The sequence below is a fragment of the Gambusia affinis genome, linkage group LG05 (genome assembly GCF_019740435.1).
Source record: "Gambusia affinis linkage group LG05, SWU_Gaff_1.0, whole genome shotgun sequence".
NCBI lineage: Eukaryota > Metazoa > Chordata > Actinopteri > Cyprinodontiformes > Poeciliidae > Gambusia > Gambusia affinis.
In genome coordinates, this window is record NC_057872.1 from 13,803,075 (window position 1) to 13,829,242 (window position 26,168).

General features: G+C 37.7%; 2 protein-coding genes and 1 long non-coding RNA gene across 5 annotated transcripts; 2 read left to right on the top strand and 1 right to left on the bottom strand.

Moving 5' to 3' along the window:
* Positions 1 to 2,588: 2,588 nt before the first annotated feature.
* LOC122831383 lies at positions 2,589 to 6,738 on the top strand. 3 transcript variants are annotated; one of them, XR_006370684.1, is made up of 4 exons: positions 2,589 to 2,661; positions 3,078 to 3,183; positions 5,065 to 5,121; positions 5,303 to 6,738. It is a non-coding gene; the product is annotated as an uncharacterized LOC122831383 (long non-coding RNA). The 3 variants fall into 3 exon arrangements; XR_006370685.1 differs by lacking the exon at positions 5,065 to 5,121 and having other exon boundaries at positions 3,078 to 3,200; XR_006370686.1 differs by lacking the exon at positions 3,078 to 3,183 and having other exon boundaries at positions 2,620 to 2,661.
* Positions 6,739 to 6,766: 28 nt separating this feature from the next.
* LOC122831370 lies at positions 6,767 to 12,891 on the bottom strand. Its single transcript, XM_044117498.1, has 8 exons — positions 12,643 to 12,891; positions 12,439 to 12,511; positions 11,969 to 12,352; positions 11,764 to 11,808; positions 11,506 to 11,635; positions 11,139 to 11,213; positions 10,132 to 10,210; positions 6,767 to 10,027 (listed from the first exon to the last, which is right to left on the bottom strand). The coding sequence occupies exons 2-8, from the start codon at positions 12,509 to 12,511 to the stop codon at positions 9,953 to 9,955; spliced, it is 861 nt and encodes a 286-aa protein (XP_043973433.1). The 5' UTR covers positions 12,643 to 12,891; the 3' UTR covers positions 6,767 to 9,952.
* Positions 12,892 to 16,512: 3,621 nt separating this feature from the next.
* si:dkey-238d18.4 (TBC1 domain family member 15) lies at positions 16,513 to 25,715 on the top strand. Its single transcript, XM_044117484.1, has 10 exons — positions 16,513 to 16,916; positions 18,777 to 18,962; positions 19,104 to 19,222; positions 20,115 to 20,218; positions 22,709 to 22,776; positions 22,854 to 23,000; positions 24,244 to 24,334; positions 24,450 to 24,598; positions 24,691 to 24,832; positions 24,923 to 25,715. Exons 1-10 carry the CDS (start codon positions 16,703 to 16,705, stop codon positions 25,089 to 25,091), a joined length of 1,389 nt encoding a protein of 462 aa, XP_043973419.1. The 5' UTR covers positions 16,513 to 16,702; the 3' UTR covers positions 25,092 to 25,715.
* Positions 25,716 to 26,168: the final 453 nt, after the last annotated feature.

The window sequence follows — 26,168 nt, forward strand, 5'->3', positions numbered from 1 at the left end:
GGGGGAGGGGGGTGTCCTGCCCCAAGTGGAGGAGTTCAAGTATCTCAGGATCTTGTTCACGAATGGGGGAAGAAGGGAGCGGGAGATCGACAGGCGGATTGGCGCAGCGTCTGCCGTCAAGCAGGCGCTGTACCGGTCCGTTGTGGTGAAGAGAGAGCTGAGCCAAAAAGTGAAGCTCTTGATTTACTGGTCGATCTACGTTCCCACCCTCATCTATGGTCATGAGCTTTGGGTCATGACCGAAAGAACGAGATCGCGGATACAAGCAGCCGAAATGGGTTTTCTCCGTAGGGTGGCTTGGCCGGGAGGGACTCAGAGTAGAGCTGCTGCTCCTTCACGTCGAGAGGGGCCAGTTGAGGTGGCTCAGGCATCTGGTTAGGATGCCTCCTGGACGCCTCCCTGGTGAGGCGTTCTGGGCACGTCCCACCGGGAGGAGGCCCGGGGAAGACCCAGGACATGCTGGAGGGACTATGTCTCTAGGCTGGCCTGGGAATGCCTTGGGATTCCTCCGGAGGAACTGGAAGAAGTGGCTGGGGAGAGGGAAATCTGGGCCTCTCTTCTGAAGCTGCGACCCGACCCCGGATAAGCGGAAGAAGATGGATGGATGGATGTTGTTGTCATCTACCCCTTGATTGTTTCCAGCTGTCCCTCATTTTCCCTGATTACCTTCTGTGTATTTATACTCACCTTTGTCTCTGTTTCCCTAATGGATCCTTGTTGTGGTTTTCTCATTAGTTGTTTGTCCTGTTCCAGTCGTGTGTGTTTCCAGTGCTGCCAGTGTCTGAGTTCCTTGTCTCATGGATCACCTCTGCTGCCTGGACTTCTGTACTTTTGTGATCATCGTCAAAAACTCTCATTAAAACTCCTCATCTTAGGTTCCACCGTGTCTGAACCCTCACCATTAACCAACAATTCATGACAGAAGGATCCAGCCAGAACGGTGAGGTTTGCAGAAGTAAGAAAAGAGAAGAAGTAAAATCAACAGAATGGCTCCAGAAGAACATTAACATCTTCAATGGACAGTAAGAGAGTTCATTGATACAGTGGCTCAACCCTGCTCCATCTAAAGATCATTTTAGGTAGCCAGAAACTGTATCATTGCCCTGCGGGACTAGTCTCCTCTTCTCCCTTTCGTCGACTTGTTGGAGTTGATTTGAGGAAGAGGCATGGCACTGTCAATCAGCTTTTGCTTTGATAATAGGCAAACTACTAACACCTACACCAGACATCCCTGCCTTCTGTTCTCAGTCATCCTCCACAGCTCTTTCAACATCCAGCCCCGACAAATGGGCATCTAGCCAGCTTACCAGGGCTGGTAAGCGGGTAACAAAATTTTCCCTTCCAGAGTCTCCCAGTGCTCTGCCTGAAGCTAACGTTCCCGAGTCAGAGCAGGCGGCTAGCCTCCCCAAGCCAGCAGCTAACACCCAAGAGCTGGTAGCTAACATTCCTGTGCTGTCGACTGGTCATCCAGAGCCATCGGCCACTCTTCGTAGGTCCCTCTGGTGTCTTCTTCATCGCCTTCGAAGGGCTTGTCTCCTATGTCGCCTAATAATAAATAATAAGTAATAATAAATAAATAAATAAATCCTACCTATACATATAAATAAGCATACATATCTATACTCATACACACACACATGCATACTTATATATAACTTTATATTCTACCCATCTATATCATGCACACATTCACAAACACCTCTTCTATAATCAAATTCCATGTTATCCTGTTCTTCCTCCCTCACAACTTTCCTCCTTAAATCCTTTCTTCTTCTGAACTACTTTCAGAAGAAGTACCTTGTTTACTCGTTTACTACCTTGAATATTACTGATTTCCTTTCCTTCATCTATCTTATTTCTTCCGTGTCCTCTACCTCTTCCTCTCCCCACTGGCGTCCACCCTTCAAAATCCATGTCTTTCTCATTTCCTGTCTCCATTTCCAACCGATCCATTCACATACCAGTTTATGCCCAAATCCGCCTTTTCAAAATCCGATATATTTCTGTGTGTTTTGTTTTTCCCGCGCCACTCAAAGTCCTCCTTGTTCCTCCAACTCCCAATCTCCTCCCGAGCTTCTTCTTCTTCTTCTTCTTCTTTTTATGGCGGTTGGCAAGCAACTTATTGATGTGTATTACCGCCATCAACTGGAATGCAGTGTGGACCGGGATGCTATATATATATATCCCTTCCCATCCCCCCAAAAAATAGATAAATAAATAAATAACACATATTCTTTCTATCAATTTTGTTTTCTTAAGGTAATTTATTAAATAACAAAAATATTCCTCCCGAGCTTCCAAGAAGTCATTGTTTTTTTATAGCCAATTGACAATACACCTTTACTTGAGTGGACCAAACCACAATTAACAGGTAAAAATAAAGCATAAACAAAATCTAAACAGAGAAACAAGAATAAATTAATCTAATTTATAAACTCATCTACATAATGGAAGGGTCTGCAAAATAAACCATGTAATACAAGATAACTCAAAAAGTTACTTTAAAGAAAAATAAACAAAGCAATACTCCAAAGAAAACCCTCTAATTGGTAGAACCCAGCAAGGTAATCAATGACATCATCCAGCCATTTAAACAGGAAATACTGAGCCCGCTCCTCCCATACTCCTGCCCTGCTGCAGAACTACAAGGGGCAAACAATGGTGAGTTAAAATGAAAACAAATGCCATAAATATACTTTGAACCAAAATAAACAATAATCCAGAAGTAGTAGCTTTAAACTAAACATATAAATAGATGGAAACTGCAACATAATGCCAACACAGACAAACACAGGATAGTACATGAAGCAAAATTGTAAACGAATGTTTACCTTTAAACATTATGAATCAGAAATAAGAATAAGGGACAAGTGGTGAACACAAACTGAACCACTTTGTCACACTCGGCTACCCCTTGATTGTTTCCAGCTGCCCCTCATTTCCCCTGACTACCGTCTGTGTACTTATACCTGTGTCTGTTTTCCTGCCGGACTCTTGTCATGTTTTTTTCGTAAGTGTGTGTCTCCAGTGCCACCAGTGTTTGAATTATTTGGCTCATTGCTCACCTGTGCTACCAGGACTATCATTATAGCACCTCAACCTGGGTCTCACCACGTCTGAATCCTCACCACTAACCAACAATCCTTGACAAGTCCCATAACATTTCCCAGGAAAAAACATGTGGTAAGAAAATATTGCAGGTCAGTGAGGTGCGATTATGGCAGTACCCAGATAAATGTTCAAATGCAATATGAAACATAATTTTACTTCTTTCCCTCATGTTAAACATGTTAAGGCTTTAGCTGATAATTATGGTGCCAAAAAAGTTACATACTTATGAACTGACTCAATTAATATAGTGCTTTTCTAGTCATATCAACTACACAGATCCATTCAGTTCTACACGTGCCTTGCCCATGGGCACATCAATATATGACAGTAGGAAGCTGAAATTGAACTCACAATTTTGCAAGGTAACTAGACACCCACACCACTGTTGTAGTTTCTTTGTTTGAAAATTCACTCTTTGGCCACTTTATAATTAACACATTCCTAGTACCATTGGACACAACAATGTATTTAACAACAATCAGAGCTTTTGGTCTATTTTTACACTGGCCTTTTATTGGTGTAGCCTATTTCTTTGAAGATTCAGCGTGTTTTGCATTTTTGTGTGTATTTACTTCTCCTGGTACTTTGGTTGTAACAAATGTTGTTGCTTTTTGGTGTATAAAAAAATCCCAAGTCCAAAACTTGTGTATATAAAAAGGTAAAATGTATTGTTGACTTAAATGAGTTGGAGGAATTTGCATAAAGTCAAACTTATAATTTTGATTTCAATCTATAACAGGACAATACTTGTCATGTGGATTTCAATAGCAGCTGGTTTGATATTAACTGGTGACCTGCTAATTATTATTTTTTAAACCAACATACTGCACAGAGTGATTGGTCAAAACACAGGAAACATCACAAGCATGTTTTACTGTTGCGAAACAAACTGATAGCACCGGTTACGTTGATTACATTTTTAAGCTTCTTAATTTTTTCAGTAAATCATAATCTGGAAGTGGTAAGAACATTATTTCACCTAAAAACCAGCTATGACCAGCTGCCTCTTATAATATTTCTTACAGATGGTTCAAAAGAATAATGATCTATTCAACAGTCAAAGAGCCTTCGCAGAGAGCTTTGGAAATTTCATAAAACAGCAAGTACAGTTTTTATCATTGTGGTTGATCTTAACAAAAGCTGTTGAGATCAACCACAATGACCTTTAAGCAAACTCACTGCAGAAGACCCCCCTGCAGAAAATTTTGTCAAGCCAGTGAAAAAATAGTCCAGTTAGATGAGATTAGACACGACAATTGGAGGAGGAATGTTTGTGCACAAAAGCCCGACAACACCATCCTAAAAGTGACTTTTGCAGGAAGGAGCATCATGGTCAGGACCGTCAAACACTCATTTTACTTTAAAATCCTTCTTAGAGTTTTCCAGACAACAGTGGACCACACAAATTACTCAGGTTTTTTATTTTTTTGTACTGTTTTTTTCTACAATCTCCTCTTCAGTTCAACCTTATCAGTGGAGACACATTGTTGATGTTATCATTATAAAATAGCTGACAATTAAGAATTGGCAAAGCTCAATGTAATTTTCACAGGAGGTGGAGCATTGTTGTTAGCAGCTGCTGAAAGTAACTAAAAAGTTACTTTTAGTGTAACTTAGTTACTTTCCAAATCAAGTAGTCAGTAATCTAACTAAGTTACTTTTTCAAGGAGTAATCAGTAGTCCGATTAAAGTTACTTTTTCAAAGTAACTATGCCAACACTGTTTATATCTAACCCTGGTCACAAAAGTAGCAGCAGAAATCAGAATATTTTACATGCTGTGTATTTCTTGTGTGTATTCATTTAATGATGATGGTGTTCAACCCTGACTGTCAGGTTCATTGTGTGACATACACAGAAGATTACAAAATGAAACAATTTTGCGCACAATCTTTCCAACAGTGTGTGTGCATTTAGTATGTGTGTGTTTTATTTCTTGTTTTTTTGTGCACAGTGTGCTCAGGGGGGGGAAACAGACTGAGGACCTTGAAGAAAAGCCTGCATTGATACAGTTGGGTTCATGCTGTTTTATTAACCTCAGCAGAATCTTATCACCCTCCTCAATTTAGTTCAAATTATCTCACAAACTGTTTATGTTGTTCATAATTTCTGGGAAAAAGGTTGTGACATGTTGCCATAAAAAAAGACACACTTGTTGAAAACCCCCCCACTAATTTCTGTTTATAAACCAGCCAGGTAAGATGACAGCTGGCCAGAATCCGGACCCGACGACGTCAATCCAAGGGTCTTCAGGATGTGAGCCAAATATTTGACAGCAGAGCTACGACATCTCTTTGACCTGCCATTAAGGCTGAAGAAGGTGCTAAAGATTTGGGAGACATTCTGTGTTGTCCCTGTCCCAAAGAAGGGACAGTCCATTTACGATTTGCCTGGATCCTTTGTAGGCTGACTTCAGCGTGGACGATGCTACTTCGCAGAGCTTATGCCACCTGGATAAACCACATATCACAGTGAGGATGATGTTTTTCTGCTTCGTATACCATCCTATCTGTGATGCAGGTAGATCAAGACCTGGGGGCCTGGATTACTGATTACCTCACTAACAGGCCGCAGTGTGTCAGGCTGCACATCTCTCTCTCTGATGTTGTGGTGAGCAACAAGGGCACACCCCAGGGAAGTGTGTTATAACAGTTTTTGGTTTTTTTTTACACGCTCCATCTCTGACTTTCGCTTCAGCTCTGGAACAAACAACCTACAGAAGTTGTCAGATGACTCCTGTATTGTTGGCTGCACTACAGATGACAGGGAGGAGGAAGACAGTGACTTGATTGAGAGCTTCACTGGATGGTGTGAGAGTTATCACCTCCAGCTTAATACAATTTGAGCAGAAGGCCCCACACCCCTGTTTTAAGAAAGGGTGAAGAGGTTGAGATGGAGGGCACCTATAGGTACTCAAGGGAGCAACTTTGTAACAACTTGGACAATACTAAATGCCTCTACAGGAAAGATTACAGCAGGCTGTTCTTTCTGAGGCTCAGGTCTTTTAATGTGTGCACTAGACTGCTGCAGGTATTCTACCAGTCCATAATGGAGAAAATGAATCTAGACTCTGTAACATCAGAACAGTTAAAGACAGACTTACAGTAAACCACCTCTTCAACAAATCTGTTCCATTCATAAAAAAAAAATAATAATAAATCTTTTTTTATCATGGCCTTGGAGTGAGACTGGACTGGAATCCACTTTTTTTTTTTTTTTTTTTTTTTTGCTGTGGTGTGTTGGGGAGGTGGCATTGGGTCACACAGCATCAACAAGCTAAGTAAGCTGGAAAGGAAGGCCACTTTGGCTGTGGGACTAGAACCGGACAGTGTGAAGGGATTGACCAAGAAAAGAGTGAGAGGGAAGTTAAAGGCCTTCATGGACAATCCCTCTGATCCATGCTGAGCTTAGTCAGCACTGGAGCTCCTTCAGCCACAGACTCTTTCAGCTCCAGGCCTCAGAGCAGATCGGAGGCTCGTTTGTGCCATCTGGCTCCACAACACCACATCACCAAAATAATAGTCCTGATTATACATTGTTTTATGTTGTTGCTATTTCTTGGGCTGCTATGCCAACTGTTATTTCTCCTATGGGGGATTAATAAAGTTATATATATATATATGCTTGAATCTTTATCACCTCTGGTCTGTCTGCTTTTTACTGCCTTCCCTGTTTACAAGATGTAAGCAACATTCATGTTGGAAGAGCTTTGCAGTTCTATAGTTGTTGATGACAAAATTAAAACACACCTCAGAGTGTGCTAGTATTGCTAATAGTTTTTTTTCTTACTTCCTCCTAAACATGCGGCGTTGCCATTGACATCAGTTTTACACAACTGTTGTGTTGTAGAAGATCCACATTTTTACTGTTTACTTCATGCGTGGCTACAATAACACTGAACTCAACTTCAAATTATGGACGATAAGTGTTATGAATCCAAGAAATTAGGCTGTCGTACATACACGTGGGTGTGCTGACAAACATGTTCAGGCTGTGCGTCTTTTCACGTCTTCCTGTGACCACAGCCTTTTTCTAGAAAAAGCAGAACTTAAAGATGTTCTAGCTCACTTGGTAATATGCAAAAAAGAAAGTTGCTTGATATAGCTACCTGCTAATAGTGAAAACAGTAAGCAGCACTTGCTGTTGGTACTAGAACAATAAGTGTTCCAGTACCACGGTTAATCAGTCAGCTGAATTAAGGGAGATAAAGAGTGAGGTAAAAGCAAAAAGAAAATCCAACATCACAGATCTTATCTACTGAGCCTACACTTAAAACAACAGTTTTTTGCCAATGCCAAAGGGATTCAAGCAGTTTTATTTTAACCATTGTATAATCCATTTCAAGCATCAACATAGTCACAAAATAATGCAGAAAAAAATAAAATGCAGTGCAAGTCACCGGTTATCTAAATTATTGCAACAAGTACACAATGTACATTTTGAAACACTAGTAGCTACAGTGCTTGAACTTTTGTTGTGACTTTTCAAACATTGAAAATGAAACATTTTAACCCAGTGACACTTTATGATTGGTTTCAAGCAGTAGATTCCTCATATGTTTCATTTCGACTCAAGTTGGAACATTCAAACTCTAAATGCAGAAAATGAACAAACAGCCCAAACAGCCTGTTTTTTACTCAAGTTAATTACTTTTACTGTAGCAATAACTGAAAAATACTTAAATAGAATCTGCAGGTTTCAATGTAGCTTGAGTCTATCAGCACAGTGACTAGGAAATACAAAAATACAGGAAATATAAAATGAGTCTTACTAATATTTTTGTAAGAAAACTGACTTCTGATTTATATAAATTTGAATGCTGGCCACATCCACATTGAAGAGAGTGCACACACTTCTGTAAGCACATTCTTTTTCATCACTATTATTTTCTAAATCAAATTTCTTCAATCAAAATGTGAACATCATGAGTCAGACTAAGTTATTCCAAGAGTTGTAAAGATTATTTTTATTTTTATATCTATTGTGTCCTTCTCCTGAGACCAGGTCTGTGACCAATTTATGATATAGTCCTAACTTTTAATCAAATGACTATGCCAGCAAAACCAATAATCATAAATCCAAATTTAAGCACTCTTACAATGATGGCCTTTTACATTTTGATGCTTCCTACAAATGAAGGCCTAGGACCTTCCGTAGGACATATTAGGTAAGTGTTACTTGGCTGAATTATGTCCAAGTCATGACAAGTAATGATTTTAGTGTGTTCCTTCTGAGGAACAATGAATGCACACCAAATGGTTATTTTTGAGCCCTTTGTTACTTTAATACTCTGAATGATGTTAGCTGTCCAAGCTGCATCTGCGTTTAAAACAACAAAAAAAGTATTTTGATTAAACTGTTTGAATTTATAAAAAATTATCCACTTTCTGCGTGTGGCGGTACTGTCCACATGCATCCCTGTTTGACAAAAACAAAAACATACATATTTTTGTCAAAGCAAAATTTTACTCTAACCTGATCAGTTACTCTATCCTGATCAACAATCAGCAGATTGTTGATTTACAGTAGATAGTAGCCCAATCTACTATAAATCAACAATCTGCTGGATTTTAGAAGGAGCTAAAGGATGTTGGTTTTGCTTCATGAGTTCATAAAATGCAGCATCGTTTAAAAAAAATCCTTGGGTGTTTCCACTTGCAAGATTGTGTAATAGAAAATAAGGAAGGCAGTAAAGTGAAGCATGTCAGATCAGAGCATAACTCTTATCTCCCTGTCATTCTATGATGATTCATTGGTATTTATGTCACCAGTAAGCTATTACAAACTGGTAACTAGTAGCAGTCTTGTTTAAAATGGAGCAGTTACTGAATTACTGGCAGCAGACCTGCTCTGTAAACATTATGTATATCAGAAAATAATGCTGCTTCACAGTATTTGCATTTTAGATCACAACTACAATCCTAAAACTTTAGTTTGTTTGTTCAAAATACAGTTCACAATTATGAATATATACGTATGTGTGTGTGTGTGTTCAGATAAGACTTTTTTGTCAGATGGAAACTAATATGTATTAAACTTTCTGTTAAGCTCACATTTCTGTATTATAATTTTTTTTGTTTGTTTTTTTATTGGTCTAGTATAACGTTCTAATCTCGAATGTCTTGTTTTTATTAACTGTAAGCAGAAGGTCTTTAAAATTATAAGAAATAATATTAAAAAAAAAATACAATTGAATTTGCCTTGTATATATTTATTATATTTTTATTCTTCTCCTGTAGCTCTATTACAAAATTTCAAACTGTCACAATTTGCTTAAATTCTCAAAACTGATCTTTGAATAAGCAACGTAGAAAAATGTCATTTTTAACAAGTGGACTGAAGGTAGTTTACATCAGGTTACAATCTCTTTTATAAAGATAACTCCATGTACACAATGCTATATAATGGACAGTACAATTAGCATTTTTATTGCCATTTAAAAGCAAACATTACTGAGGTTTATGTTTGCTTTAGCTAACAGAGAGACAGCAGAGGCCCTAAGGTGGCAGACTTTAGTTCTTGAGTCTTGAAAATCCTTATTAAAAACTCAAACAATTTATTACAATTTACACAGCACATTATGTTGTCAGCTCATTTCATATTTGTGAACTTCTGGATTTTTTTATTATTATTGAAGCTTTGTCAAGTGAAGGTGGAAATATCAAACTGCATTGGTCACATTGCTGAATAAGGTTCCCTTTTCATTAAACATTGGAGTTTCCACGCTTGTGCTGCAAGCCAGTGCGTCCTTCTCAATCTAGTTGACACATTTAATCCTTCTTATTGCACATATGCATTTGAAAGCTAAATACAATACTGTAGGATGAAAGCAGATGTTTTTTCTAAGTTGTATAGTCCACATTTCCGTAAATGTTCTCTACGGTTGCCACTTGTTGTTCCATCTGAAATGCTGATGTCTAAAAAAGAAAAGGAGGAAAATGTGATCAAAGTTAATTTAAGATAACTACTGGACATGCCTTGAAGTTGTAAAGATTTTAAAATCAATTATCATTGCAGATACCTGCAGATTTAAGTAAACAGGTTCATCAATGGCTTTTGCATCTGGAGCCATTTTATTTGATGTTGTACAAAATTGTTCACTAGAAAAAGGAGAAAATGGAGAGTTTCAATTTTAGTTAAATTATTGGGTAAATAATTGTTTGAAGTTACTAAGCTAAGAAGACAAAATGTATAAATAATCACAAACATTCTCAAAGATTTTGTTTCTGTAGTTCTCAAATTGTGATTTTACTTAATAAGAAAAACCAACCTAGCACACTATCAATTCCACCTACTGATGGCTCAAAAAGCAAATTGAAGGATTTGCAATGGCCTAGTCAAAGTCTGGGGCTATTTTCAATGGAGATGTTATACCATTGCCCTATACAGGCCATTCTTGCTACATCTAGTAGATCAGCTCCCTTACAAAAAAATCCCATGAAAATCACATGTGATCACATAATCCACCAAAAAATCACATGTGAAAACATGTGATTTTCATGTGATCACATGTGGAAATGTGTGATTCACATGTGAGTCACATGTGATTTTACCACGAAACGTTCCAAAATCACAGATATTCATATGCTTTCACATGTGATTCACATCATTCATGTGTAAAAATTTGTGTGAACCACATGTGATCACATGTGAAAGTCACATGTGATTTTCATGGGATTTTTTTGTAAGGGCTGTTCCCACAAATCAGGTAACGGGCCATTCATTATTTAGCTCTCACTACTTTTTGAAAGCATTTACTTTAACTTTGTCCACAGACAATTAAGGGAACTATTACCATCAATAACGTCACAAAACCTCACAGAGGAAAAATAACAAACAAGATCTTTATAAAATTCAATCATTTTGAAGTAACTTTTTATGTTTATTGAGGTTCTTTAAGGCTAAATTTAAGAAAGTAAAGCTGACAAAGCCGAAGCTAAAGAAATCTATAAGCTGGCAAGTACTTTTCATAGAATAGTATAATGCAAGAAGATTATGTAAAGATTTTAAAAACAAAATCTGCAGAACCTTTTGCGTGGGGTTGACAATGTCCGTCTGAAGTTTACATAATATCCAGATTCCTCACGGTTCATCATGTGTGACCTGGGATATTGAAGATAATCACGGAGTAGTGGATACAATAGATATTTTAAAAAAAAATCTTTACAACTCTTGGAATAACTTAGTCTGTATATATATATATATATATATATATATATATATATATATATATATATATATATATATATATATATATATATATATATATATATATATATATATATATATAATAATAAAAAAAAATATATATATATATATATATATATATATATATATGCAAATGTTTATTGTTTAATGATATTTACTTGTAACATCAGATAAAATTGCTGCTTACCTCTTGTGCATTTTGTAAAAGACTGTCCCAGCTGCAGCAATAATGAGAAGTCCAAGAAGTGGCAGAAAGATGCTCAGATACAGTTCTTTGTCATCGTCGTGCACGTCAGGCACATGAGGCGTGGCGCTTGCTGTGAACAATAGTCATTTTCATTAAAGAAACCTTACTGAATTTTTGCATGTATGTATTTGTTTCTGAGAAACAAACTGAATAATCAACTAAATAATAATAAATAAATAAATAAATAACAAAAATCACTTGTTCCATTCTCAAATGAGGTATCATCTGTGTGATTTGGGGAACCTGTGAAAAAAGTACAAAAAACAAAACCTGTTTTTCCAGACATTTGGAGAAATATGGATTTGTGTGACTGCTAACTGGAAAGACTCAAATTAATCCAAATCGTGACTGTGACACAAGAAAATTTAAAGGTTTAAACTGGTGGAATATAAAACATACTAACTTAATTTTTGTCCATCCACTGTAATGTTGACAAGGTGCTCTTTGAAACTGTAGTAGTTGTTCCGTCCAGAAACCCGCAGGTAGATTGATGGTTCACTTTCCATAATATTGAAGATTTGTAGAGAGCAGTTTCCATTGCTGGCATTTCCAATTAGTTTTGTCCTACTCCTGAAGTGTTGATCTATACAAGACGAATTAGGATGAAACGCGAATGCCCGCTTGTCGTTGTCGTTCTTGCTGCAGCTACTGCTCCCATCTGTTTTCCAGTAAACTATAATGTTTGGTTTTTGTTCTGGAGGAATTTCAAATGTGCAATATATAGTTATATTTGAGCCTTTTTTTGCATTTATGGTCTTATTCACGTTTATCTTCCAGTGAGGGTCATCTGTGTTTTAAAAATAAATGAAAAAGGCAATAAACGTTTTGCATACACACACATATGCACACGCATACATACATATATACACAAACCTTTTGCATTTGCTATGATTTGTGATAGCAGTATCCATATTAGACTGAGATAAAACTGAATATGCATCTGCATCTGATGAAAGAAAGCATATATGTTGGTCAAAATAGGAACAAATATTTCATAAATCCATATCACAACAGAATCTGATTACAAGAGATCAATTGTATCAACTGTATCAATTCTGCGGTAGATAAAGTACTTACAGTGGAAGCGGCCCAGATGCTGTTGGGAAGGTAGTTTCTCTGGGTCTGTGTTACTTATTAAGCACTGGTGTGGAAACTCTAGTGTGGGTTTCCTGTTGCACAGTTAAGTAATAGGTGTAAAAAGGAAGGTGACTAGAACAGAAAAATGACATTGTAGCATCACCACCTAAACTGCAGGAGAACTTTTATTTATGTACTGTGACAAAAATAACATTGCTTTCAACTTGAATAAAAGCTCCCACTGCACCTCTGACAGCTCAGTTTGAAGTTTTACTGGTGCATCCCAAATAATGACAATTTCTTTTAAAAGTTTTATATTCTGGTAATCCAGCAGTATTGGAGGAGGAGATTAACCTGTGACGTTGCCGAAGTGTTCACGTCCCCCATTGCCTTGATAGCAGCCTCAGTTTGCATTGCTGGGTCTTAAGTCTCTCATTTTTCTCTGCACAATTTCTTTATAAGGTTGAGATCAAGCTGGTCTACTGGCCGGAGCAGCACAGTGATCCCAACAAAGATTAAAAAAAGGTATTGATACTTTTGGTAGTGTGGACATACACCAAGACTTATCCGAAAGTGAAGTCACTTAAACTACAGTGAAGATGCTCATGCATCTGTGAGCATCTCTGATGTTCTAGGATTTTGCTAAGGACACATAGTAACATATAAACAGGTTTAATTATGTAGCCTTCTTAATGTCATGACCATAAAGGAAAATGTTGGCAATTGTGGGCTGCTTTAACTGCTGTCTGACCGCTCTGGGTGTCTTTTTTTTCAACTCTCAGGAATGAGCCTCAATAACTCACCAAACTCTGTGGTAGTTTTCCACTGCGTGTGTTGCAAGACGCAAACTTCACGTCACTCTCACAGGCAGAGCAAAAGATCCACACGAGTCACAACAGACATGTTTGCTCAGGATTTAGAGCCTGATCTTCTCTGTACCTCGCCCTCCTATGCGATTGATGAGATACAAAACTTCAAGGAACTTTACTCAAAAAATATGCAGTTCCCTCTGGAAAATGCAAAACAGAATTTTGGATATATTTTCAGTTTCTCAGCAGTGCATCTGAGATGAAAAACCTAGTGTTCTCAATGTTTATTCACTTGTTTATGACACATAAATAGCTACAGAAAACAATTAATCTAGTATCACTTCAGGCAACACTTTTGGTTCTGGCCGCTGCAATTTTTTCTTTTACTTGGTTGGCTTTTAATCATCCAAATTGATCCTGGGTCGGCCAAAATCCCTTATTCTACCCCAACACTTTGCAACCTTTTAGGGCAGTGGTTTCAAACTCCAGCTGGTGTCCTGCCACTTGTAGCTGTCTCTCTGCTTCAGCTCACCTGGTTCCAATATTAGCTCATGAGCAGAGCTCTGTAGGGCTTTACTGCATGCTAGTTGAGGCAGTCTCACCATTTAATTCAAATGTGTAGAACAAGGGACAACAACAAATAGATAGATAGATGGATGGATGGATGGATTGGGAGCTGCATCTGGTTATAGAATGTATATATTTTGGTTAAAACAGGAACAAATCTTTTAAAATTTGTTCCAGCACGAATCTAGCAATAAGGGTCAATTAAAGCTGTATTTTTAGTACAAAAAAATACAGTTTATTTATGTACTCACTGTGAAAAGGACAATGTTGGGCGTTCTGGTTGGTCTTTGAGTATCATGTCTAAGCACTAATGTGAAAACTTTAGCTGTCAGAGCCGCCTTCCTTTAAAAGGAAAAGGATTTTTCAGCGTCCCCACCTAAACCGCAGAGGAACTTTTACCCATTTATTGTGACAAAAATAACCTTGCTTTTAGCGTCAATTAGCATTGAAATAAACTAAGTTGAGGTAGTTTGAGGTTTTACAGCTGCAGGTGTATATCAGACATAAATAACCACATGAATCCCTCTGTTTGGAATGATTTTATATATGTGTTTCACTTTTGAATTGAATTACTGAAGGAAATTAATGTTATATTAATATTCTCATTCATTGAGTTTCACGGTAACACTTTATTTGATGGGGTGGGCATAAGACTGACATTTATTTACCCATTAAAGTGACATTATTTACAGAATCATGCAAAGTTGGCACTTTTAATAGACTTTCAATCCAACTTTTAGAGCAACGTTGCATTAAAAGTGGCATTATTTACCTATTGACATTTCATGACAACAGTCATAAACATTCATGAAGACTCCTTATGTTTATGACAGTGTCATGTCAGCCTTATGCACACCCCGTCAAATAAAGTGTTACCAGTTTCACTTTCATCCTATAGAAATCAAACAGTTGAATCAACAAATACAGAGTAGTAAAAGGAAAATCATAAATTCTATATTTCTTGTTGACTTGGCTTTACAATTATGGACTACTTTGTGTTGGTCTCTAACATAAAGGAACTAAATTAAGTGTTTAAAACTGAGCTTGTTGGTTTTGGCTAAATTATCGTACATTCTATAAAATTAACCTGCAAGACAAAATGTTATTTGGATCTAACATGTATTTGAAATACAGTGAGGTGATAATTTGCTTGCTTTCCCTGAATAAATAAGTTCTGCATCCTGCAACCACCAACCATTTCAGTGAGTGTTGTGAAGTGTGTGAGTTTGACCTGTCAGGAGGAAATCAACAAACGAAGGGTGTTTCAAGTTACCAAACTGATGTGGTTTTACAAAAACCTTGAAACTCCTGCAGGCTGCAGTTTTTCTCTGCAGCCTGCATGTTTTCAGATCATTCTGAAATTACCTTTGTGATGCTCATTTTTGTGCCTAGTTGTTCGTCACATGTGTATCTTGCTTTGCTCTGTAACAAACTGGAATTCTGTCGATGTTGTTGCCTTCTGACCTCCAGCATAGACTGCAGCTTTTTCACTGCCGTGCACAGGACAGACTCGGTTTAGAAAAGGCATTCACACATATTGACTTGAACTGCGAAGAAATATGTCAGCATTTTTGTTCATGCAATTTGTTTTCCATAGAAATCGATGACTCAGGAAGTGGGGAAATATCCATAATTTACGTAAAAATGAGTCAAGATGAAAAAGGTCAAAGTTACATAACATGATACATTGGGTAACACATAGGGTTTTTTTCATTTTACAAAAGAAGATCTGCAAAGACTGGCATATATTTGTACTCATTCATTTTTTCTGTCAAAGATTTTTTAAGGCTAACCCTGACCTTCTGCAAACAACCAGATGTTGATGCTGAGTAGTATTTCCTCAGTCTTTATGGCTTTGACAAAGTGATTTTTAAATCATCTACCACTGAACTATGACTCCTTAAAACACCAAAACAACAACAAAAACCCCACCTAGCATTAAAAAAGTTGAGCTTTCAAGATATCGATAATGTAGGCAAACTAATGTTTTCTTTAGACACATTTTTACAGTCAGGATTCTGTAAAGACCATTTGTCCTTAGTATTTTTTTTTTCAGATTCTATTAAATTTACCTTCATACCACAACCTTTTCTCCCCTCAAAAAAATCTTGTAATGAGGACGTCAATAAATTTATTCAAGGTTTCATATATTCACTGTTATGTGCTGCAGGGGTTAAACAACTATAGGCCATAATTAATTATGTCAGTGTTGATCCTCCATATATTGGAAATCAGTTACAATACTGTTTTTTTCTATTTTTTGTTTTGTTTGGTTATTAAATACAAATTTGTATAATGCATTTCTTGTGTATGCCTCTCTGTAAATACTTCTATCAAATTATTTTCAGTGTGTAATTACATCGTAAAGCCACTAGATGGGGGCAGTTCGACATCCATGCAACTCCCTAGTGAACTTTGGATCATAAGGAGGGACTCCACCTGGAATGTGGGCTAAACTTTAAAGGTACAGTCATATGACTCCCAGTTGCATGAATGTGAGGAAAAAACAGAGCTGAAAAAGCTCCCTGGGAAGATTTCGAGTGTTTTTGTGGGCTGGATCTTGACCCTGCGGGAGCTGACGCTTGGCCCGTTTTAGCGCTGATCCCCGTAGATAAGATGTTGGGAGTAAAATTCCAGGGATCACGGCAAACTTTAGTGCGTGATCGCAAAATCTACATACATGCATGGAAGATTTGCACTCTAACGGGAAGCCGCCACTGACAGTAAGGGAAGATCCGGGCAACATGAGCCGACAACAGGCAGAGATCCCCCCTCGGAGGAGAGTAGCAGCGGTGAGCGCTCCCGCTCTATCCGCCTCACGGCTTACCTTACCCGGGGTCATGGACGCAGAGGGGAGGGTCGACGAGTCCAGACTGAGGATGCACATCTTCAAGAACGGTAGGTCACTAGAAGTATTAACAGCATGGTTAAAAGCTGAAAAAAATATTGCAAGTTTAGGTCAACAGTGAAAAGTTATTTATTTTTTGAATAATAATGATATGTTTCATGGATAAATCTAATTCTTAAACCGTTTTAAATATGATTTTAGGCTATCAAGTTTATAGAAACCCACCTTTTTTTTTTTCAAATAAAAGCGAGTCTTTGTTTAAGTGCGGCTCGCTCATTTATGATGCAGCTGCACCAACAACACTTTTTCACACAGATAAAAACCTTGAGAGGTTATACATGTGAGCTCAATATTGATCTACAGTATCATCGTTATCAACAATTTTACATTGTGCCAATGCTTTTTCATGAGGTTTGGTTACTGGTATAGCAAGCTATATAAATAATAATTAAAAAAAAGAAAACAAAATTAAAACAAACTTTCTAACACGTCACCAAATTGCTGGACCTGTTATATCGATGCGGAATGATTTTGATCCATTATTAGTAGATATTGTCTTATACAAATAAACTTCTGAAACCTCTGAGATTTAAATTTTTGCTAAGGTAAGCAAATTTTAAAGACCAGATGAAAACATATATTCTAGTATTTTGTTGCTGATAACTGTTTAAACAATAGAGGTCTAAGCATATACTACTAATTATATTTATACAGTATGACTATCAAAACAACTTTCATATTTAATCTTTTTATTCACTGCTTTAAATATTCAAAAAACATAGGCAAGGTCCGCAAAGATTAAGAGACCATATTTTATATTACCTTCTCTGATTTGTTGTTGTTTTGAGAGAAATTAGTATTTGATTTATTCTTAAATCAATTGACAACTTTCTTCAAAAATTCTTAAAGTAAAAGATCTAATTTATAGGCCTGATTTTCCACATCACTGTCATGTTCACATAATCAACCTAATAAGTATAAGGATGCATTCCTGCACTGAATTCAAAAGACATGAATAGAATATATGTAAAGCATGTAGAGATGCTTTACAAATGAAGAATTCATCTGTCTAAAGAATTCAACAAATGTTATCTCTGTTGAGATGCACTGTGACCCTTTGATCCCAACACCAGGAAGTCAAGTGATGCATTGCTTCAGGCATTTTGTTTGAGTCACAGTCAAACCATTCTCCTAATAAGTCTGAGATTTCTTTGTACGTACATCAGATTCCCCTGGGAGCGGAGTACCTCAGCGTGACCACTGTGATAAAATAATAGGATTTATTTCTATTCGTTAAGGAATCTCTGATATAAGAGAACAGAAATCTCAACGGTTAATGTATGAGAGCTAAACACACAACAATACCTCTGGATGCAGCAGTGTGTAAGTTGGACCTTCCACCTGAACTCAGAAGTTACCAAAGAGGCTGTGGGATACCACATCACATGTGTGTTAGCAGGAATGTTACAGCTTACCCTCTGTTTCTGAGATCTCACTGAACTTCGTATTCCAGCTCTGCCTAAAGATAACCAAAAGAAGATCCAATTTTCTACTTTTTTTTGGATCAATTCTTTTACTTTTTTTTTTATTTTTTATTTTTTATTTCATCTAGGATAATTTTTTTTTCCCAGGAACAAGAACAGGACATGTGTCACTTTCTGCTTTACCCTAGCATATCCATTTTACAAGGGTTTTTAATGGCTAGCCAAACATATTCAACTGTATCAACCGCTTGTGCTGGCCTGCGAAATGTATTTCCTTCTTGAATTACATTCAAAGACTGCAAATGATTCACACACTGCACTTTGAACACACCTTCCTTAACATTTTGTTTACATTTGTTAACTGAAGTGTTGTACTTCTCATATCCTCTCACTAGACGGGTTCAACTATCTTTTATTTGGGTCTAGGTGGTGTGTCTCCATCAGAGCGAGGCCTGGCTTGGCGTTTCCTGTTTGGCATGTACCCGTGCAGCTCCACCGCACTGGAGCGGTCTTTGCTGCAGGAACAGTTGTTGGTACGTTACCAGGTCATGAAAAGGAGGTGGCAGCAGTTTCTTCCCTCAGCGGTGCGGATGCAGCTCAACGGCACTGATGGTAAAGGTCCAAACATGCACAAACGTATTAATGGGAAGCAGAGGACTTTTATTTCTGCTCTGACCCCTTTTCGCTCAGTCTATCTCACCTGCACCACATTTTCCTTTCTGTCCCCCAAACACCTGTGCTGATGTGATCCAGCCGAGTTGCTCGCAGCGGTTCGATACTTTGACCAGAGGGAGGCACAAACCCAGCAGCAGGACCAAGATCAGTCTGAGGAGGTGAAGGACAGACTGGCATTCTTGGAGCTTCAAGCTCAGGTTGACATAGTTATTATTTATATGTATAAATGTCTTATATGTGTTGGTGTAGGTTAACCCTCACCGTTTAGAATAGTTGCGCTCTTTTAACCTGGGCGTGGTGAGTTGATCTGTTTATGAAAGCGACCAAACAGGATCTAATTATGTTAAACAAACTGTCATTTATTTACTCAGGTATTGTTTGACATCTCCTAAACCCTGAAGGTGAAGTAGCGCCAGCTCATGTTGGGTCATGTCGTCTCATTCCAACAGCTTCCTGCTTTCAGCCCTATTTTGTTTTTTACATAAAAAGAAAGTTTATAGACAAGAACATAATTTTATTCAAACATAACAAGCTGAAATCAAATGAAGCGATATTCATATAAATTGAAAGATAAAAAAATTTAAAGAAATTAACCCTATCACCTTACAGCCAGTGAATCATGTGACCCAGTTTTATCTAAGATAAGAATTTTGCTGCTGTGGTTTGCAACCAGAGCAGCTCCAAATCAGTTGAGCGCATCATCAATTAAGGAGTGATGAAAGCTGTGAAATTCAATATGTTGAAAATATCAGTATAAGTTTTTTTTTTAAACTGAATGTTGTCACAAGCCAAAGACGGTTGTGACAAAAGAAGACTTAAAGCTGCAACTGCAGGAAAAAAGGATTCTGCATAGCATTGAGCCAAAGGCGGTGAATTCAAAAGCATGTCATATTTTTAGACTTTTATTTTGAAAATTTTAAAATGTGAATAATTATCCTTATACTTGGCATTTATCCACTGCTGCAATGTGCAGTAAGAAGAAAAATCTAAAGAGACTAATTATTAAAAACATCGAGGCATATGAAAGTTTTTCCAAAGCACAGCAGGACAACTTTTTATTAACACAGTCTTTACATTTATTTTTAACAGATACTGTTTGAGCGCATCACATTTGACCTGGAAGAGCTGCGGGAAGCCACACGCATCATTGACAAGGATGTTCCGCGCACAAACAGAGACCTGAGCTACTACCAGTGAGTTTTTGTTTCTGTAATTATTGTTCTTGTCTTAATCAAATTCTGCGTTTTTGTGAATCTGCCGAGTCATTTTTTGATGAGCCGAAGGTAGAAATGCCACAAAGACAAAGGAGCACCACTGCCATTTTATGTACAAATGTACAGTTGTTTTCCTCCACTCATGTTTGGTGGTAGATTTCGTGACAGTAAACCATTTGACACAAGTTCAAGTCTCACTTGAACAAGGTATGTCGTGTTTGACATTAGTCATGCATCCTCAATTTACTGTCCAAGTGTAAATTTGAGTTCAAGTGAGTGTTGATGCAATTTATTTGTCTATCCAATGTACCCATGAAAATACATGACAGATACTGTCAAAAATCTGGACTCGTTACACTTTTGTGTGTGTCCAGAACTCTGATTACAGTTTGTTTGGATGTTATTATTATTGAATCTGATATTTTCTGTCATGATTTGGTGTGTTTGGGATTTTATAATTTCTTTGTGGTTTACATGTTCTCGGTCTAGTTATGTTCCTTTCATATCAGTTCTCTGTATTTATTATTGCTCAGTATTTCTCATTCTCATCATTTTTGTTTTAAAGGTTTTGCCGTACATGTTCTTTCTTTTCTATTTAGCTTTCTTCAGTTATTCTAGTGGTCGGATAGTGCTCTCTTTCCCAGTTTAACCTCTTTGTGTTTATTGTTAATATTCCTTCAGTCTGTCTGTTTACCTTTTCTCCCAGCTGCACTTTGTAATCAACCACCTGCCTCTGGTCAGTAATCACACTCCTCTGTATTTAGACTCTGGGATTGTCTTTGCCTTCTACTGAGCTCATTATAGGAGCTACTTCTCAGTGCAACACTGGTAAAAATGTTGCTAACGGATTAATAAAAGAGCCATGTTGTGATGACTTCCTGAGATTCAGAAAGAACAAGAGCTTCTTAAAGCTTTAAATGCAAATACATTTTTAAAATGTATTTCTGCATATCCGTGCCTTCCTTTCATAACACCTGACTTTTCTCACATTCCTTTATGCAGAATATGATTCCAGCAGCTAGAATCCTAATACTATTGTGTTTGTTTCTACCTCATAGTACTACTGCCTAACTTGCCTTTTACCTGTTTGTTCCCTGAAACAAATCATTCCAAATGTCTTAGTTTAAATCAGCTGCTGGACTTATCTGCAGTTTAAAACATGCCCTACATTACAATAAAAATACTTAACATGATGCATGACCCTTTTAAAGGAGTGTTTGTAGTCTTCTCTAATTGGGGGGAAAAGATGTGGGGCAGATTGTCATAAATAACAACAACCGAAAAGAATAATAAAAACATTCTGTGGAATGAAATAATTATTCACACTGTTATTACTTTTATTAACCAGGTTATTCATTCAATTGGTATACTTTTATTATTTGTATCTTACTTATTAAAGTTGAGGTGCCTTTCTGCATAGAGCTGCAACTTCCTCTTACAGGAAGACGCTGACAGGAAACACCAACCACAAAGTGAAGGTTTTTGTAAATCAGCTTACGGTGTCAAAGCTTGTTCCGTTTTGAATGTATTTCTGCCCAGCACCTCATCTTTGTACAGACACCTGGCTGCTGACAAAGATACAATAGTATTTGCATCTGCTTTATCTAAACTATTAAACTCTCGGGGTGTGAAGTGAATAAGCGGTTACAGGAAACCACACTTTGCTTTGTGCATAAGTCGATTTCAATCTGGAGAGACTCACACAGAGAAGAAAATAGCAGTTGAAAAGATTTAATGGTACAAGTTCTTTGGCGCTTGGATCCGGCAGAAGGATCGCCGTGAGCAGGAGGTCTGCTCGGCGAGCTCGGGATAGTCTTCCCCCCCCAGGGACCGAAACTGGTGGTGGAGCGGAGCCTGGAGAGGGAGAGGACAGGGGATCCTGGAGGACGTCCATCATGGTGAAGGTGGAGATGGGGAGGAGGTGGGTCAAAGCACGGCTGACGAGCAGGAAGACCCCAGGGTAGCTTAAACTTTTAAAGGCATCCTTGGACGGCGATTGGCTGGAGCGGCGTGGAGCTCCAGTCCGGATTGGCTGCGGCAGGGTCAGGTGATTAGATGATGTGGAGAAGCTGGTCGAGTCTCCCAGTTTGAATTTTTGCCTAGGCTCCTTTTGTCATCATGCTCCACTTGACCTTTGTTCTAAGAGGTGTCGTTTTATTTGACTTCCAGGAATTGTTTTCGTGCCACCTAGGCGTCTAAAGATGTGTATAAAAACTGATGTTCTGTATGAGGTAAGGAGAGAGTTTGTCTGATAGCATCTGGCTTCACACATCCTCTCCCCTGCACAGGTTTTTCTCTAATAAATCTGTGTTTTTGTTCTGCTTTTAAATACTGGTCATAGTACATTTTTCCGGGGTTCCACAATTCCTTTTGCAATTTCAGGAGGAGTGTATATACAGTTTGTATCTAATATACTGAGACATTGGAAACGTTACAGATCTTCCACAAATCACTTGTTATTGTCTGCAGAGATGAAGGTTTAGGGAATCTGTTGGTCCTGAGAGACATCCTCATCACTTATGCTGCTTTTCATCCAGGTAATCAGACCGAATCAGCCCAAACTAAAGTTTATTTTTTCCTCTGATAACTTTCTGTCTCCTTTTTGTTACGGCAGAAGTTAGCTACGCCCAGGGAATGAATGACCTGTGCAGCAGGTTCCTGGAGGTCCTTGACTCTGAGGTGGACACCTTCTGGAGTTTTTCCTCCTACATGGAGAAGTTCTCCAGGGATTTCATGGCTGACGGCTTACACAGAAAAATAGGTGAGATGAACAGACAGAAAAAGCAATTTTGTTTGTAGTAAATATCACAGCACCAGCATAAATAATTTGTTTCGACCAGTATTTCTGTCTCTTTTGACATAACTTTTTTTCTTGCTTTAAATGTTATTAAGACTCCTCCTTATGATGATAGTTTTGTATGTTGACTTCAGATTGTGCTAATCTTATTTAAGATTTGAATTATGATTAATCACCCTTGCATTATTCTGTCAGACTCAACACAACCTAATATAATTATTTAAGAAGGTAAATGTGTTTTCATTTTAGAACCCTATTTAGAAAGGTCTCCTTAAATGTAAATGCTTGGTATGAAAAATTTAGACTGTTTCGAGAGTCACTTTTTTTCTTAAAGATTCTCACGTTACCTTTTGACAAGTTAGTTCAGAAAAATAACCAGACCTCCAAAATATTTGGAATCATTATACAAAAAGCCTTCAGTAAATCCTTTGTGGGCCATCATTGTGATATTTTAAAGAAATATGCATTGCACCTTTTGGAAAATATAAATTATAGAAAGGTTTATTTGAATTGTAGGTTTTTCTATGGTATTGCTCCTCCATCTGAGAACTACAAGGGGAGACACCAGAGGAGAGTCACTAGAAAATATTTGGACTCTCTCTCTCTCTGAGTATCAGATTGGTGAATTTATATACCACTCACTGTCAGGCAGCTTTCATCAGCAGCACTTCTTACATGAATGCTGCCAAGACCGAGCCTCTCCTTCTGCACCCTGAAAGTATCAGGTAATCAGAATCCTTTTAGAAAATTCAGATTTCCACCTTTCTCAAGTTTCACTAAACAAAATTTATTTTAAAGAGGGTGTTAATAGTCTATACCAGGTTAGTTATTGCATGATCGTATAATTTTATTTTCATATTGGGCTCTGTATAAGGTGGTGTTTATTCTCACATAATGGAGCTACACATAATCTAAAAATGAATTCATGAAACCTGTATGTACCCAAGATCTTGTGATGATGTTTTGTCCCCAATTTCAACTGCAAAATACATTTGAGACCTCTAGTGGTTAAACACAGTAAATGACATTTTCCAGCCCGGAAAATTGTGTTTGTTCTGGAGGAAACAGTAGAACATTTACTGTCTGCCCTTCATGGCCAAACAGAAAAGTTTCTGAGTGGTAGAATGTTGATCTGAAAGTTCAAATCAAGTCTTTTGTTTTGAATGAGTTTGACTTGAGCTGGAAATGTTTACTTACTGTTTTCCAGAGCTGGAGGCTGCTTTGTTGAAGGAGCTGGACCCTCCACTTTATGCTCATCTAGTCAAAGACAACATGGAAAGTTTTACATTTTGCCACAGGTAGAGCATTGTAGCATATTTTACATATTTCGCATACTTTGTTTTAATGACTTTGTTGTTTCATTCAATGTGAAACCGTATCTTTAAATCTATGGTTCATATTCTTTGTGTTAAGGTGGCTGCTGCTGGGTTTTCAAAGAGAATTCGAACACAGTGATGCACTGCGTTTGTTTGAAATCCTGAGCTGTGACCATCTGGAGCTAATCTCACAGCAGGTCGACCGCGCTCGATATCAGGAGAGACTGGACCAAAAACACTACACAGGTGAAACGCGGGTAAAAAGCAGAATAATTGTGCTCACAGTTTTCCCGTAAAACACCTAACGTTGCTGTATCTTCACCTTGCGATGTTTCCAGAGGACAGATCAGAGTCACCACGGCAAACCTTCAACACAGACTTCACCTTCGAGCTCTTCATCTGTGCAGCCATCCTGCTGGATAACAGAGAGTGCCTGCTTCGGTGCCAAGATGATGTGCAGCTAATCCAGTTTACCAGCAGGTTCGCTCCTGTGGCTCCTATTGGACACATTTGGATGTGTTTGTCTTTTCGATGTATTAAAAACACTTTCTCTTTTTTTTTTTTTTGCAGTCTTCAGGGAAAACTGGACTTGAACAGCACTTTGGAGAAAGCAGAGAGCCATTTCTACAACTACTGCAAACGATGTGCATGGGATTACATGAATAGGCACTGCCGAGAAAACAGTAGCAAACCTGAAGACTTCTTTTATCAACTCCGTAGTTTGTTTGTCCTAAAGTGACAACTTTCTCAGTAGCTATAAAATCACAGTTTTCTTCTGTCTGACATTTTGGGGACATATTGTTTGATTTACTTCAGTTTGAAAAAAACCCACTTGTTTAATGCTGCTTAATTGCTTATAATTACTATTAATGTACACTATTTATTGAAAGTCGCTTGACAACTGTTGCAAGTTATTGTGTTTACAAATGTTAACAGGATTAAAAGCTAAGTCTGAGCTTAATGGTTTTTTGACTTTTGTATGTGAATTATGACTTTATAAAAGAGCAATATGCTGTTATGCAAGAGTCCTACATCAGCAATGCGTAGATGTGGTCTATCCCAACAGCTGCTGTGTGAAAAAAAACAAAAAACAGTAGCTATATTTATAGCCAGATGGCGAATGTGTTGGAGAGGTCAGTGCAGCGAGAATAGACCATGTAGTAACAGGGAAGTGAAATACACACCAACTGTGCCTTACAGAGGGAGTCTTGCAAAACGACTTATACTCCTTGAACTTTTCCACATTTTGTCACGTTGCAAACTTGATGTGTTTTATTTTGGTTTCTTTTATGTTAGAGACCAACACATGGTAGTCCATAATTGTAAAGCCAAGTCAACAAATTAAAAAATTTAAGCGTCACAATTGTTTGTATTCAGTCCTTTTCACAAGCAAACATGCACCATAACAACTCCTCAAGTTAAAAAAACGAAAAAAAGCATTTTTTTTACATTGCGAAGTACACAATTCTCAATGTGTGTAATTTAATCTAAGTATGTAACAGCTGATCCTATAAAGCCTCAATTATTTGTTGATGAACTTTAGTGAACAAGCAACCCTACGAAGATAAAAGAACAAAACAGACAGAGCAGGGATGAAGTTGTGGACAAGTTTACTGGATAATCGCATCCAGCTGTCGGTGCCCAAAATCCTAACACATGAATCCTTCTGCAAATATGCTGGTGAAGGAGTCATGCTGTGGGGAAACTTTGCTTAAGCAGGGAGCTAAAGATTTTACCCAATTAAAGGAAAAACAGTTAAAAACAGGATAATTCTGGAGGAATTGAGACGGCAAACCACTTGAGCCTGTGGTGGAGG

Excerpts from the sequence above, each read along its gene's own strand:
- LOC122831370 (XM_044117498.1), bottom strand. The coding sequence starts at position 12,511 with ATGCAGATGCATATTCAGTTTTATCTCAGTCTAATATGGATACTGCTA. Across the intron at positions 12,353-12,438 it reads AATCATAGCAAATGCAAAAG|ATGACCCTCACTGGAAGATA; the intron begins GTTTGTGTATAT and ends TTTAAAACACAG. Across the intron at positions 10,211-11,138 it reads TTGTCAACCCCACGCAAAAG|TGAACAATTTTGTACAACAT; the intron begins GTTCTGCAGATT and ends TCCTTTTTCTAG.
- si:dkey-238d18.4 (XM_044117484.1), top strand. The coding sequence starts at position 16,703 with ATGGAAGATTTGCACTCTAACGGGAAGCCGCCACTGACAGTAAGGGAA. Across the intron at positions 16,917-18,776 it reads GATGCACATCTTCAAGAACG|GTGGTGTGTCTCCATCAGAG; the intron begins GTAGGTCACTAG and ends ATTTGGGTCTAG. Across the intron at positions 20,219-22,708 it reads AGAGACCTGAGCTACTACCA|AGATGAAGGTTTAGGGAATC; the intron begins GTGAGTTTTTGT and ends TATTGTCTGCAG.